General features: G+C 49.8%; 2 protein-coding genes and 1 long non-coding RNA gene across 3 annotated transcripts; 1 reads left to right on the top strand and 2 right to left on the bottom strand.

The window, feature by feature from the left end:
* Positions 1-4,366: 4,366 nt before the first annotated feature.
* On the bottom strand, positions 4,367-5,903 carry LOC120648983 (purple acid phosphatase 15-like; the record flags this gene model as incomplete). Its single annotated transcript, XM_039925599.1, has 2 exons — positions 4,367-4,913; positions 5,125-5,903. Coding segments are annotated over 2 exons (1,326 nt in total), but the record flags the coding sequence as incomplete, so codon positions are not given.
* Positions 5,904-7,444: 1,541 nt separating this feature from the next.
* LOC120649605 (eukaryotic translation initiation factor 1A-like) lies at positions 7,445-8,214 on the top strand. Its single transcript, XM_039926448.1, has one exon. It carries the CDS (start codon positions 7,552-7,554, stop codon positions 7,975-7,977), a length of 426 nt encoding a protein of 141 aa, XP_039782382.1. The 5' UTR covers positions 7,445-7,551; the 3' UTR covers positions 7,978-8,214.
* A 1,836-nt stretch (positions 8,215-10,050) lies between these two features.
* LOC120649606 lies at positions 10,051-12,458 on the bottom strand. The gene is made up of 5 exons (XR_005665309.1): positions 11,994-12,458; positions 11,606-11,870; positions 11,108-11,167; positions 10,379-10,461; positions 10,051-10,281 (listed from the first exon to the last, which is right to left on the bottom strand). It is a non-coding gene; the product is annotated as an uncharacterized LOC120649606 (long non-coding RNA).
* Positions 12,459-15,918: the final 3,460 nt, after the last annotated feature.

Here is a 15,918-nt window from a genome sequence, read left to right as displayed (position 1 = left end):
CCCCGAACCAAAGTTCGGAAGAGCCTAGCGCTGAAATAGTTAGCAATTACCGAGAAGGCAAGCCCCGGACATAACCTATATTTCAAATTATTATCATTTACTGTTATTACTTACTTGTGCATTTACAGTTCTTAGGATTTGAATTGAAACCCTAGATGCATGATCCTAGGAACCTATGTACTGAACACTAGACCTGAGTTCGACTATCTGCTAAGCTTATAGGAACGGTAAAAGTCGAGTGATTGCCTGTCACTCGCGAGCTTTATAGGAATTGCTTGTTTACTTTCTGTTATCAATATAAGGACGACGGACGGGGTTGTGTTCGATATCATGTCCTATGTGAGACCCCGTCTGTGTTGATGAACTTGCTAAGGTCGCGGTGTGTGGTAGTGCTGGTTAAGTTTTTGAAAGTACTAGTCACATGCCGTAAATATGGTACGCGGCAAGCCTAGTAGCCGATTGGACCGGGGAGTGGATATACCTCCCACTCTCTCAGTAGGGATAGGTTTTATTATATGTTGCGCAACACTACGACTTCTAGGGACAAGGTTCGGCCTTGGAGCCCTGTAGTCGGGGAGAGTGGCACTATCCACAAGCCGGAAAGAAAGGTTAACGGTTGTTTGGGAATGACCCGACGGTATTCCAGACGTGTGTGCTAGGTTACCCTTGCAAGGTTGAATTTCGATTCAGAATCGTCCGCCTCTCACGATGAAATGAGACTGCTTGATCTCTTTGCCACACAGAGTAATAAGAGCAACAATATTCTTATTAATCTTGATGCTTGCTTAGAAGTTCCACCATGATTGGTTAGTAGATGCTTACATAGAATGGTTAATCAACTAGAATCTTGAAGCTAAAACTTGAAAGTAAGGACCTACTCTTTATTGCTTTTCAGCAAAGGAAAACCAGAGCCTTACAAATGCCTTGCATAGTCTAGCTAAGGTGGGCTGCTTATACCCGTTGTCGGTTAAGTCTTGCTGAGTATTAGAATACTCAGCCTTGCTGTTGAAACCCTTTTTCAGATATGACTTTTGAGGATCAGGTCGCTAGCTTGACCTATCCTTGCTCGTTGCCTCCTGGCTGGTCCGTAGAATGGGATACGTCTTCGGCCGGCAATGACTATGACGAGTGATACCCGGCTTGGGCTAGCTTGGTATACTTTTGGCGACGTGTTGTAGAGATCGTGTTTCATCTTCCGCTGTTTAGACTCTGAACTTATAATCATGGCTTGAATAACTATTTTACTTAAGTTGGTTTTTGTAATAATCTTTTGAACTGGTTTGTAATCTTTAATATGCCTGTGTTGTAAAAGTGTGGTTGTAATATCTCTGAACTCGCCTTCGTGCGGGGTATGCTTGTTCGATCCGAGAATCGGTGGTTGTATCGGGACGTTACCCGACAGACCAAAAATTGTTCCGTTTGAAGTGCGTTTAAGCTAATGTTGCCTTTATGGTGATGGTTTACGCACTTGAGCCGGGATAATTTAGGCGGTTCTGCCACATTCATCCCCCTTCAGGCTATGGGACATCGCAGGAGTAGGACCCCTCGGGCCCAATGCTCTTCTGCTGATCCCACTGAAGCTGAGGGATGGTGCGCACGCCCTCTCCGGCTTTCCCCCGCCGCTCGCAAGTATTCTTCTAGCATCAAAGCCTAAAAATCCAGGCCACCCCATCTGGGGGCCGGTCACGAAAGGCAAAGGAAAACATTAGAAGACTTAGGCGATGCTAGAAAAAGGAGCAGGGGAGTTGGAGAGGAAAGAGAACCCTACGACCCCTATTTATAGCTGCGTCGGGCGCCAAGCTTCGAGCCTGTCGAAGGGCAAGGGCTTAGACCGCCCGTGACGGCGCGGCCCTCCACGAGCGAAAGATACCCTCGGTCACCGTGCCGAGACGCGACGCGACAAAATAAAGCCGAGTCCCTGGACGCAAAGCGGCACAGTATCGGCCCAGGCCAACCGCCCTCAAACGGCGCGCCGTAAGGCAACCAGGGAAAGCGGGGCCAAGGCCCTCAGCACGGGATAGCGCGACAAAAGCGCCAGCTGCCGAGTAGCAGGCGCCATCGTCGCCCAGACCCGCTCAGCACGCTGACACACCTTGTCCCCGGAACAAAACAAAAAAGGCACGCGCCTCGAAGAACTCTCCCCGTAGGCGCTCTGCCCCGACCGACGAATTGTCACATCCGCTGGGCCGGCACCCAGGTGCACCTGGCAGGTGTACAGCACCGACCGGTCACTTCAAGGGGGAAATCACCGAAATACCCTTTGGCCGAATTCCTTGACTCGACCAAAGCCTCGGGGGCTACTGTCGGGTACCACGATTAGGGACACCCTAATCGGGATGCTAAGATCACTCTAAAAAAACGCAAACACATGTTAAGGCAACTGGGCCCACGAGGGCCCACGGCCTCCTTCCAATCTGGAAGAAAGGAAAGGACTCAAAGAAGCCCAGCATGCGGCCCATTCGCACCCCTCTCGGGCCCGCGGGACGATCTCCGCCTCGCTCGAGGGCTCCCACCGGGACCCTCAACTGCGTCCCACATCTCCACCTCGCTCGAGGGCAGCGAACCTCCCTCGAGCGGGCAAATCATCTCCGTCTCGCTCGAGGCCACCCCTCGGCGTAAGGGACAAACGGCCCTGCCGCTCACCCGCCCGTTGTATGGAGGCATTAAGTGACAACCACTCCTACACAGCCCCCAGTACAGATGACATCAGGCCGCCATTCCTCACAGTGGCTGTGACCGGAGTCCCATCCGCCAACTCCGGCCCCTGCTCCGCCATCCCGGACGCTGTGGCAACACTGTGGGACCTGCAACGCGGGATGAGGCGCGCTCGGCACAGTTTTGTTACTATTCTGCCAACTTCGGCCGTCCGGACTCTACCTCATCACACGTATGACCCCGGGCCCACCTCCTGCTTGGGAGGGGGTCCGGTGTCGCCACGAGCCCCTCGAAGAGGGATGCCCATCACTCGCAGCCGGGGTCCTGGACCTCCCCCCTCGAGGGTTCTGGGACCCCCACGTGTCTCCCGGACCTCCTAATGTGCACGCCAGCACTCCTTCCAGGGGGTCCGGGGCCGCCTGCGTGCCCCGCCACCGCTGGTGCACGCAGGACCCTGACCTGCAGGGCCCACGGAACGCCACCACGACGCATCCGGAGGACCGTACGCCCTGCAGCGACGACCACGCCGCCTGCTGGGGCTGGCATGACGCCGGCGCGATCTCCGCAAGACCAAGGACGATATCGAGGACAACTGCCACGACAGGCACCATGCCCCACAGTGTACTTCCTACAGTGTTCGACCACTGCACCTCCGCGATTCGGGAGAAGACGACGACTTCCACGTTCCCCTATTCATATACACCGCTCCTCCTTGTAACTATAAAAGGAGGAGACGGGCTCCCTTTAAAGGGGACGTTCTGGACATCAGCTACCATGATCACCTACATTCGCGATCATCGCCACACTCTCAGCACCACTGAGCACTCACCTCAACCGAAACCTCTTCTAGCAGAGACTTGGGAGCTTCCCTCCCTCTCTCGCCTCGCTTGTACCCACTACTACAAGTACTCCGGGTGCAAGATAATACAGTGCCCTCGCACACCCTCTTGCTGGACGTACGTCCCCGCGGCCGGAACCAGGATAAACCCGTGCGTTACTGTGTTGACTCTTGCATTAACATCTGGGATGAGGAAACATGCAGCATTTACTAGTTGGGATCCGGGCCCCCAGGTCGGGACACCGACAAATGATGAATCAGTAGTATTCAGTAGGCTAGTCTGGTGGAGTTGAGGAGGCAATTGTGAGGCTCCCGGACGATGTAAACCTCGTCGGCGACGGCGGCGTGCAAGTCCTGGTTGCGGTGCCACCGCCAGAGCGTGTGCGTCTCGTTGGCCACCTCCAGGATGCCGTGCCCGAAGCTACTCTCCCTGTAGGCGCTGTACTCCGGCTGGCGGTCCCAGCAGAAGCTGCCGGCGGCGGGGCCCGATGTGAAGTTGGAGGCGCAGAGGCCGCCGCCCATGAAGGGGTCCGGCGTGGACGTCGGGTCCGGGCAGTGGCCGGGCTCGTCGGCGTGGCTCGTGGCCATAGGTGGAGCTACCCATCACGCAGGGTGGGGCATATGCCCCAGCTAGACGCCGAGAACCCCGACCCCGACTCCCTCCTCCTCCGGCGAGTGCGCAGGCAGAACCAGAGGCAGTCGGCGGCACGTTTTGCTTTCCGCGGCGGAGCTCGCGAGGTCTGAAGGATGAAGAAGAACAGCGATTCAGCGAACCGTTTTTTGGGCCACGGTTGGGCCGGTGGGAGGGTTAGCTGGGCAGCTGGGCCGGCCCACGTGGATCTCGCCGAAACGGCTGGCGCTTCACTGACCCACCTAAAATCTCAAGCTAGCTCCGCCACTGCTCGTGGCCATCTTCTCCCGGTTGCCGCCGTCGCCCACGGAGATGTGCACGGGGCCGCACGGGTCCAGCGTGTAGTTGAACACCCGGTTGGATCGCTCGTACGCGTGGACGTGGCCGGTGAAGACGACGTCGACGGCGTACGAGTAGAGGAGCTCCTCCATCTCCACCCTCATGCACTCGGCCTCCCTGTAGTGAGCCTCGTAGGTGGTGTACCAGGGCGCGTGCCACCCGGCTATCAGCCACGGGGTCACTGACCTGTCCACCTTCTCCAAGTATTTCTCCAGCCACCGGTATTGCTCACCTGATTTCTTGTAGTCGACGTACGCCGCGAGCATCACGAAGTGGATGCCACCGGCGTCGAACGAGTAGTAGAACGGGGACAAGGATCCGCTCTCCTCTGACGGGAACGCGAACCTGGAGCTGTAAGACGCAAACGTCTTGTTGCCGATCTGCTCCTCGATCTCGTGGTTCCCTTCCACCACCATCATCGGAATGCTGGACGTCACGGGCTCCATGTACCTGCACGACGACAGCCATCTGAATATTCAGAGTTCTGAATATGGTTCAGAAGAATGTTCAGAGATTTTTTTTTGAAAGAATGTTCAGAGATTTCTTCTTTCAAAGAAAGAATAGTGTTGAGAGTTTCAGACAGACACTTCATCGATCAAAGCAGAGTTTAATTTTGTTGGTAATTATTAAGTTTGATTGATTGGTACTAGTACACTAGTACCTTCCCCAGTAGTCCCAGCGCGGCTGGTAGGTCTCGTGGATGGGCGTGGAGTTGGCGAAGGTGCACGAGTAGCAGTCCGTTCCGGTGCCGTTGGTGAGGTAGAGGTTGGCGTAGCAGACGTCGCCGAGGAGGAGCACCAGGTCCGGCTGGTTGCGCACCATGTGCTCCACCGTGGACGTGGTGTTGTAGGTGAGGCCAAGGTCCCCGACCACGGCGATCCTCCCCGGGTAGCTCCTGGGCCCGACGGCCGGCATCGTCCGGAACGCGCGGACGTCGCTCATGGCGCCGGGGATGGCCGGGTCGCCGCACTGGTAGTAGTACCTGGTCCCGGGCTCCAGCCCCCGGAGGCGGACGTGGTGGATGATGCCGGAGGTGTAGTTCCGGAGGCCCTCGAAGGGGTAGAGCTGGCTGTACACGAGCGACTCGCCGGCGGCGGCCTCGTGGGGGAGGGAGTCCGCGGCGAGACCGTAGCGCACGACGCTGCCGACGGCGCTGGGGTCCAGCGGCTTAACGCCGCCGCCGCCGCCCATCTGGAAGGCCCCTGTAATCCAGGAGATCCAGGCGGAGGTGGGCTCGGCGGAGAGCGCGACGGCGACCTGCTCGGGCGCCCAGCCCGTGACGCGGCGCCGCACCCGCGGGTCCGTGTCCGGCAGGTCCACCGTGTGGCCCCTGTCCCCGAGCGGCACCGTCACCGGGCGCGCCGGCCCGGACAGCGTGGACGCCGGCTCGGCGGAGGAAACCGCGGCCGCCGCCGCCGCAAGCAGCAGCAGCGGACGGCACAGTTACGGCGGCACAGCGTGGACGCCGGCTCGGCGGAAACCGCGACGGCCGCCGCCGCGGCCGCAAACAGCAGCGGGAGAAGTGACGTATTCGAAATGGGCCCACATGGGCCTGTGAGCCTATCCCACAGCCGCCGCCCATTCGCAGTGTTGTGAGCCCGGCCTCCTCCTCCAGTGGCGCGAGCTGTCGCTCCACTGCCATCCATCCGCTGTGAGGCTGCACCGGTGTGTCGACTCCTCCTCCCTGCCGTATGCAATAGGTGGCCTTGCCACTGGCATGAGATATGTGCGTTGCTCCCAATCAATTTAGTCGCTAATCGTCGTGGTATACTGTCTCGACTGTGCATGCCTGTGCGCCGCCACCCACCCGCTCCGTGTGCCAACCGCCTGCATTGTTGTGGCGCGGGCGGCGGTCGATCGGCGGCGGCACGGGCGGAGGAAGAGAGAAGATAGAAGAAATAGAGCAAAGAGAAAGATAAGTTGTCGTTTATGTTAGCGAAAACACCCTTCAAAACAGTTAGATGGACAAATATAATTAATTTTAATAGCTCGATGATCGAGAATATTTTGTTTTAAAGTTAATGGCTAAAATCGAATTCAGATGATAATTGGATGGTCAAACTCAAAACTAAACTTCTTTCTTGAAAAAAAAAACTGCAAAGGACTCTTCCTCTTCGAGGTTGAGAGCTCGAGATGCAATCCCGTATCGGATACAGAACTCTTTTCCTTTCCTGTATTGCTTAGGAAAAAGTGTATTTTTCATCCCTCAAGTATTACAAAGGTATGACATTCATCCCTCATCGTTTATTTGGTGCAAATCAACCCCTTAACTAACTAAAATGGTATATTTATCATCCACATCTTAGTTTGACAATAGTTTAGTGCCATCTAATGGCAGTTTATGTCACACAATCATCTAACTAATCCCTGGTTATCAATGCAATATGATGGGTTGAAAATCTAAAAAAATATGTGAATCCTCTAAATTGGGTACCCTAAAATTTATTGGAAAAATTTAACAGAATTGATTCTCACCAAATTATTATAGCAACTGATTCAACATTAGACATGGCTAAGTAATGATTAGTAAGATAATTATATAATCTAAACTAATATAATATGACACTAAATCATTGTTAAACTATGATGAAATGATAAATGCACCGGTTTAGTTAGTTAAAGGGGTTGATTTGCACCAAACAAAATATGAAGAATGAATGTCACACTTTTACAATATTTGAGGGATGAAAGATACACTTTTTCCTATTGTTTATCCAGAAACCGACCTGGCCTCTCGATTCCAGTCGAGGCCCGAGGCGCTATTTCGTATCGGACACGAACTCTTTTCCTTTGTCATGACTAGCATGTCGATTACGGCTTCTCCCAAACCGACTCTGACCACGGCTTCTCTCGAACCGATCCTGACCACGGCTTCTCCCAAACCGACCCTGCTCTCTCGATCCCAGCTGTCCACACCCGCCAACCCTAGATCCATCGGCCCAGGCTCCTCTCCTCTCCGATCGCTTCCCCGCTATAAACTCGGCGCCGCACCTCCCGAACCGCCCACGAACCGCAAGCTGACCCACTTTCCCCCACCTCGACCTCGCGCGCCTAGGGTTTCGTCTCGCGCCCCACCACCACCGCCGAGATGCCGAAGAACAAGGGTAAGGGAGGCAAGAACCGGAAGAGGGGAAAGAACGAGGAGGACGACGACAAGCGTGAGCTGGTTTTCAAGGAGGACGGGCAGGAGTACGCACAGGTGACGCGCATGCTCGGCAACGGCCGCTGCGAGGCCATCTGCGTCGACGGCACGCCCCGCCTCTGCCACATCCGGGGCAAGATGCACAAGAAGGTCTGGATCGCGGCAGGCGACATCGTCCTCGTCGGCCTCCGCGACTACCAGGACGACAAGGCCGACGTCATCCTCAAGTACATGAACGACGAGGCGCGCCTGCTCAAGGCCTACTTGGAGCTCCCCAGCCTCAACAAGGGCGTCGACGTCGACGGGCCCGAGGACGGCGAAGAGGGCAGCGACTACATCCAGTTCGAGGACGAGGACATCGACAAGATCTAAGATTCCTGTTTCTCCTTGCGATTACTTTCTTATTTCTTATAAGTAGTAGCATGTGGTGATATGGTTTAGGCTTGTTGTTATGGATTTGCACTATTGCCAGCATGCGTGGTTAGGATCTGAGGCCATTAAATAATGGCGGATTAATTTTGGTTCGATCTGGTACATGCTGTTATTACTAGTGGTTCCATTATTGTTCTTGATTGTGTTCTTGCTTGGTTGTTTGCCGTTTTGTTGCAATTCTGGTTGCAGTCTATAATAATTTGGGGGTTGCGAGGGCTTCTCGAGGAGCTAAATTCCAGTTGATTGTATCCTATGCTGCCTGAATGAATATTAGAGAAAAGGGGGTCTTCTGCACCTCTATGATCTGGGTTGAAGGGTAGAGCCAATTAACCCTTTGTTAATGTAAAAGGGGCGATGATTTATTGTTTGATGCATGTCTTGCACAACTTCTTTCATCTAGCAACCACAACTCTTTGATTAAACGGTTTGGGTTGCCTCCACATCAGAAATTGTTTGTGTTTGAAATATTTGTGTAGAAGCCTGTTTTGTTGCCTCGTGTGCCTTGTGTTTTCTTGTGCAGTCTTTATCGACATATTGGAAAAAATTGTGAATTTTCCATACGACACTAGGTCGAGAGTGGCTGCACATTTGAGTTGTGGTATCGTCATTTGGTCTTTGATTCATCGCTTGCAGTGTTAATCAGTGTCTCTGTCAGCACTAACAATTGATGGTAACTATAGGTAGATTATTCTTTTTCTTTTTGAAGTGCCCTCATCATTTATTGGACTGGTATATTTCTTGGACTACTGTTTTTGTTGTTCTTTTGCTTCTGGCTATAGTTAACAGCTCTATGGTTTTTATTCTCTGTTGTTTTCCTTGCACTTAATATTGTCATGTTTTTTTCTTTTGTGCCCTCCATATATTTGTGTTTTTCAATTTTTGTTGTATCAAATAGTTATGAGTAATCAATTTGGCGATGTTTCCCTTTTTGGAATTGTGGGCTTATTGTTCCATGCAGAACTTTATAGCCTTTTATATGTTATAGAATACTTAGACGACTTAGCTGCTGTTTTAGAAGACTGAGTTATAAGATTGATCATGTGATTTCTGTTCCCACGTTGGTAAAGTGGCTGTATATGCTGCCTACTTGCCATATTGTGTTTATCTGTTGTGCTTGGCTTCTCTCTCTTGCAAAGTGGAACTGCAATCATGTTTATCTGTTTTCGATGGCTATTTGGTGCAATCATGTTACTATGTTATGCTCAGATTGCAAAGTAGAACTAAAATCATGTTTATGTTTTCAATGTCAATCTGACAATGAACTGCAATCATGTTACCCGGCTTCTTGAGGAATTTCAAAGCTAAATTCCAATTGATTGTATCCTATGCTGCCTGAATGAAATATTAGAGAAAGGGATTCGTTTGCACCTCTATGATCTGCAGATCTGGGTTGAAGGGTAGAACCAATTAACCCTTTGTTGATGTATAAAAGGGGCGATAATCTGTTGTTTGATGCATGTCTTGCACAGCTTCGTTTATATAGCAATCCACAACTCTTTGATCAAACGTTTTGGGTTGACTGCACATCAGAAATTGTTGGTGTTAAATATTTGTGTAGAAGTCTGTTTTATTGCCTCGTGTACTTCGCGTGTTCTTGTGCAGTCTTTATTGGCTTGTTGGAAGACATAGAGAGGAACAACTAGATGTGCTCTGAGTGTTGATTAGTGATGGTCTAAATCAATACTCTTATCACACAGTACTGATTCAGTGGTCATGTTACAAAAGTATAGGTTGGCTACGTAATATGGTCAAGGATCCACTATCAGAATGTAGTTTATGATGGAGCTGGATCAAAAGGATATGGCAAGGCCATCATCTTGTATAGGTTGGCATCATCATGTTACTCCAGATCACACAGTACTGATGTGCTCTGAGCCATATCCTTTTGATCCAGCTCCATGCGGGCCTAGATGATGGCAAGCAGAATGTAGTTAAAATCCTGCTGGAAACCACCAAAAGAGAAGAATTGACATGACAATCTTCCATCATGCAATATGTGTAGTCCCACACGGATACGCCAGAATGGGAATTTCAATTAAGATAGTTATTACACTCTCTTGCTAAAGAACTCATGCAACGCATACATACATGCATCAGATTCCCAACTGCATCAAAGCAAGCAGATCATAGGCAATTACTTGACTGCCATTCTTCTTGTTCAAACATACATCCCGCGTGCCTTTCTTCTTGTTCAAACATATACAGCTTGCCTGCCTTTTTTTTTCTTGTTCAAACATACACAACCTGGTGACGACAGAGGCAGTAAATAACGTATTATTCAGAATGTTCAGACATACACTTCCTTCTAAATCAGTATCATAGGCAACTTTTTATTTCTTACCAATTCATACAAGCTGCTTCCATATTCTTAGTGTCGTACAACTGCAAACGTCCCAAGCCAGCTGCTCCCATACCCTCAGGCTTCTGCAAGTGCTTACATGCATTCATGTACAAAAGATTTAGGAATCAAAAGTCATCTTAGATGCGTCTTGCTCTAATGGTTCTTCTCCAGAATAGCAACAATGAAAAAGCATGGGATTTGAGATGTTGATGTAAGCATTTTTAATGAACACATGGCTAGCAAAGTTGGGGTTACCACTATGTCGACCAAACCTTAAGTTTTGTTCCTAGTCCATAATTCCAGATAGAATTCTCATGATTCAAGCTCTAGCAATACAACAGACATAGAAAACTGGCCAATTAAAGGGCTATCTTGCTTTTCTTTAAAGACATTGGAATAACAGTGAGGCATTGTAACAAAAATTAAAAATTCCAGAAATTGAGCAATGGGTAATGAGTTTCTGCTCTGGCTCCTTCAGTAGGAACTGTAGGAAGGATTTTACAGTTGAAAAAAAAAACAATGAAGCATAGTCATGTACTTTATGGTCATTCATCCATCAGAAACAACAACCAGAAAATTCGTAACCACACGACCACCTCTTTCCTGAATCCATACATCCCAAAGTATATCAAAAGATTGTTGTTAACCGAGAAAAGATGAAATTAATAATTGGTGAATCATAGTGCTAAATCGCTGGACTTATAACATGCAAGAAACATGGAATCTTACTTCTCCCATAGCAAACCACACGTACTACTATGTTAGCTGGCCGCATAAATCAGATTTAACCTGCAAGAAACATGGAATCCTCCTTAAAAACAATCTCTAGATGTGTATTTTGATCGAAACAATAGTTTAAAAAAAATCTAGGCAGCACATCAACCACCTCTTTTAAAGAATTCACCACACATACATTCGTTAGATTAGATGAAGCCATGAAGGCATGCCTAACAAAATTCAGATGGAAAGTTGGATAGCTAACCCTGCAAGTAAAAAAAATCATTTCCCCTCCATGATTTTCGGAAAAGGCTAATTTATAGATTATTAGAAGATGCAATACATACTGCAATCTGAAAGGTTATCGAGCACCAATGAAATTTTTAAAAGAGAACAGCTGAAAAATCAAAACATATGGCCTGCAAACAGAATCACAGAACCGCCTAAATACATGTGAACTAATATGGAAAAGTAAAGTAAACAAAATACACCTGAAATGTAGAAGCTTACCGAGGAACGAGAACACATAAGTCCACTTTGCCTGTTCTGATCTGCTACTTGTATTTAAATACTTATCAGTAATGCTAGGATGTATCATAACATAATCTGAAACATATGACCACCGATGCCATGCCAAAGCATCACGAAATCCTACACATGAGGGCATCACAATCAGAGAATGCCATCCACAAATGCATTAATCTGACGAAGAGAGAATGAGAATGTCATCATGAAATCCTTTTGTTGTAGATTGGCGGAGCGGACATTGGCAGCCCTGGCAAAAGAGAGTGGCACGCAGCAGAAGAAGCTGTATAAATTAGGGGGAGCAGTCAGGAGGGAGCCATCTACGCTCGTGTCCCTGTAGACGAGGTAGTTGGAGTGGGAGCGGAGGGCGTACCTCGGACTCGGAGGTGCCGTTGGCCGCGAAGCGGGCGAGACGCCGGATACGGCGGCGGCGTGTATGAGGGCGGGCGCAATGCGGGGTGGCAGTGCATGTCGGTTGACGTCGCCGATGCAGTTGAAGAGGGTGACGACTCCGGCTCGGAGGAGGCAGGGACGACGGCGACGGCTCAGCGATAGCGATATCGACCCGAGGCCGAGCCGAGCGGCGCTCCGGGCACGGCGGGGAAGGTGGAATCCGAGCAGCGTCGACCCCAAAGCGGATCGGATGGGACGGGAACGGCGGCTCCGGAGTATGGGTAGCGCGGTCGCAGATCCGCGAGCTCCCTAGCTGCGGCGCTGGAGGGGCGGGCGGGCGGGCTGCGGAATCGCGCAACGGCGTCCGGGAATCCGCGGAAGCCAGCTGGGACTGATCGTGTGCGCGGGCGCGGGGCGGAGGCAGGGGCGGTTGACACTTTGACGGGAGGACGCGCGGGCAGACTCGCGTACTTTAAATGTGATGCATACTTTAAATGTTTCCAAGAAATATGTTGTAATGGGCCATTACAAACATGAGCAAAAATCATAAATCATTCCCCATGGGAAAGGAGAAATATAGAAGTGTTCCCTTGCAATGCTTACTCTCACATTTTCCTATCCACATAAATAGCTCCAATACCTAGCATATAATAAATCCACTACACCTTGAAGCAAACTAACCTGGACGCAAGGACGCAAACGCACAAGTTACCAAAAAAAAATATTATGGATCCCTTAGAATCCTGAAAGCCCAATATCATCTAGGACCGGGATATCCCGCGACCGGTCGTGGCGGACAACTCCGAAATTAATCCAAGTTAAATGCACTAAGAACCACCCGAGGCCTTCATACACTTAAATAGGATTAAGATGTGGATCCGTCGAGTCAAGCTCGATTAAACCACGCATTTACAATGGAAACAACACACGCTCACACGAAGGTAAGTCCTAGATATTACAACATTCCATAAGTCCAAAACCATAATGAATCTCAAATTAAGTTATTACAAACCAAGTTCAAACTATCAAAGGCTATGGACCAGTTAAAATGTTCCGAAAAAATGTAGCAAATGTCATTCTAATAGTGTCCCCGTAGCACTCGCACGGAGCATTGGCTCGTGAGTTTGAAAAGCAAATTTTTCAGGGACTCTTTTATCCAGATGGTAAAGGGATCAATTTTAAAAGCCCACTTTGGGCCAATTAGCTTTGTAGGAGATATATTCGATATTTTTTTCCACCATGTTTAACATTTTTATTCACCATGTTCAACATTTAACTTCAACATATTCAATACTTGGCTTTAACATGTGCAACATTTGTTGTTCAAAACGTTGAAATCAAACAAACCGAATGTTAAAACTACACAAACCAAATGTTGAGACTATACTAATAAAATGTTGAAGCAGGGCATCTTCTTCTCCGGCGAGCTTTTTCTCCGACGAGCTTCTTCTCCGGTGTTGCGGGTGGCGCACGGTGGCCACGGGGCAGGGCATTGCACGGCGGTGGCGCACGAGCCTCGCGCGTGCGGGCGCAGCCTCATGGCGGCGCGGGCGGTTATACGAAACCGAGTGTAAATTGCTTGTTTGAGGGCCAAAATGATTTCAAATTAAAAACTTATCAACTATAAAGTTTCATAATTTTTCGGGATCTACAACTTTCATATTGGTCGTTTCTCCGTCCGAGGTCGTTTACAAAAATTTGAATTTCAAATTTGAATTCTTTCAAACCAGGTTATCGTTGACAAGATGATTTCAAATTAAAAACTTGTCAACTACAAAGTTTCATAACTTATTGTGATCTACAGCTTTCATATTGGTCGTTTCTCAATCCAAGATCGTTTAAAAAAATGAATTTCAAATTTTGAACTCTTTCAAACTGGTTTTGGTTTGACAAGATGATTTCAAATAAAAAACTTGTCAACTACAAAGTTTCATAACTTTTTTTGATCTACAACTTTCATATTGGTCATTTGTTCATACAACATAGTGATACTAAAACGTGTTGATAGAAATCAACGGGCCTTTTCCTCTTGGGCAAACATACAACAAAATGTTCTTCTACATTAATTCTACATCACTGTTGCGCAGAAATAGAACTAATGCGTGGGGAAACACACATGAATAAAACTTATAATATTTTTCTACATTAATTCTACGTCACCTAGGGCGGAAATAGAACTAACGCATGAAAGACTCATCAATAAAACTTGTAAATTTGCTATCATTAACGTTGGTCAGAAAATAACAATATCATAATCAATTGAAAAATCATACGACTACTCTTCCAATTAAATTTTTCCTGTTGGCTCTAATTTAATTGGAAGATATAAACTTCATTCAGCGAAAAAAATCTATTCAGAAGCAATTCTATCACATATATATTTGTTTGTACTCATCTACCCTCTAAACATTTTATCCTGTCGGTTCAAAATTAGATAGGGATAAAACTATACAAAATTCATCAAAATGCTTCTGAAAGGAACAAACTTTATTCACAACTTTTACTGTTCATATCGAAACGGCCCATGGCCGACTTGCTTCAGCTCGGCCCACCTTGGCCTCGGCTCGTGGCCGAGACTCGGCCCGCTTGGTTCCAGCACTCGGCTCGGCTTGGGCCTTGAGCCCGAAAACCGACGGCTGGGCTGCCGAATCGGCCCAGCTCGCGGCTGTCCCCTCCGCCCGCCTCGATCTCAGCCGTTCAGCTCGATCCAACGGCTGAGCGGGTAGATCGGGCGGTACAAAGAGGCCGGTTGCTCTCCCCTCAAACCTAACCCTAACTTTCTTTCCTTCCTCGCCGGGTCACCGCCGTCCGCACGAACCCCAGAACCAGAGCCACCAGAGAGAAAGAGAGGGGCATGGCGGCGGCGGAGGGGATCCGGGAGGTCTTCCACCGCGTCGTCTTCGGTGCCCCCAACGTCGGCAACCGCATTCTCGTCAAGCAACTGAGGGTCTGTGACGCTGGAGCTCTGATGAAGCTCGTCGAGAACTCGAGATCACTCTTCCTCAAGAGGGCAACATGTGGATCATCCACAACGGTGGCAAGGTCAGGAGAATGGCGGCGGCGGCCAGTTCTTTGCAGCTTCTCGAGGCCACCGTCCTGCCGGCTCTACGCCCCCTTCCCAACCACGCCTCGTTTCTCGACGCCATGGAGCTGATCAACAACCGGATGCGGGAGGATGCTGCCTCCGCTGGCCGCAAGGATCGACGCTTTCCTCATCACCCGCTCGAGGCCATGCTCCGTTCAACCCCTTCTCCAGGCTGCGGAAGGACATCGACTACCTGGGCGATGCTGTCAGAGCGTTACTGGAGTCTACGTGTACTATCAGCCACGGCGAGCCGGCGGCGGGCGCGGCGGCGGGAGGGGCGGTGCAGGCGGGGGGACATGGCCTGGCGGCGGGCGCAGAGGGGGCGCAAGCGATGGCAGCGGGCGGACATGCTCCCCATCAGATCCAGATCCTGGAGCTCCTGGAGGCGATGGTGGCGGGAGGAGATGTTCCCCAACAGATCCAGGATGAGATGGAGGCGATGGCGGCAGCGCTGATGGGACATCAGGTGGCTGAGCGCGGAGATCTGATGGCGGTGGTAGTACCTGGGATCTGACCAGCAGAGTTGAGGAAGGGTGGTGTTCTTCTCATGGTTTTTGTTTTTATTTTTCTATGAGAAGGTCGAAAAGTCGAGTCGATGCCAGTGACATTGGTAATGTTCTGCCTCTGAATCTGCCTGAATGGAATCGGTTTCTCCTGCCTCTGAATGCGCCTGAATGGAATCGGTTTCTTCTGAAAAACTGTCTGTATCCTGCCTGAATGTGCGTGAAATCCATTTGTGAAAAATTCTGTATCATTGTGCCTAGATGGTCTGGGGATGATGTTGGGCTTTGGGGGTGCATAGAGGCTTTGGGGGTGCATA

This window comes from Panicum virgatum, chromosome 9K (genome assembly GCF_016808335.1).
Source record: "Panicum virgatum strain AP13 chromosome 9K, P.virgatum_v5, whole genome shotgun sequence".
In the NCBI taxonomy this organism is placed as follows: Eukaryota; Viridiplantae; Streptophyta; class Magnoliopsida; order Poales; family Poaceae; genus Panicum; species Panicum virgatum.
The sequence above is the reverse complement of the archived record's forward strand: the minus strand, read 5'-3'. Positions and strand labels throughout refer to the sequence as shown.

What these genes read in the sequence shown, in the direction of transcription:
- LOC120649605 (XM_039926448.1), top strand. Translation starts at nt 7,552, where the DNA reads ATGCCGAAGAACAAGGGTAAGGGAGGCAAGAACCGGAAGAGGGGAAAG.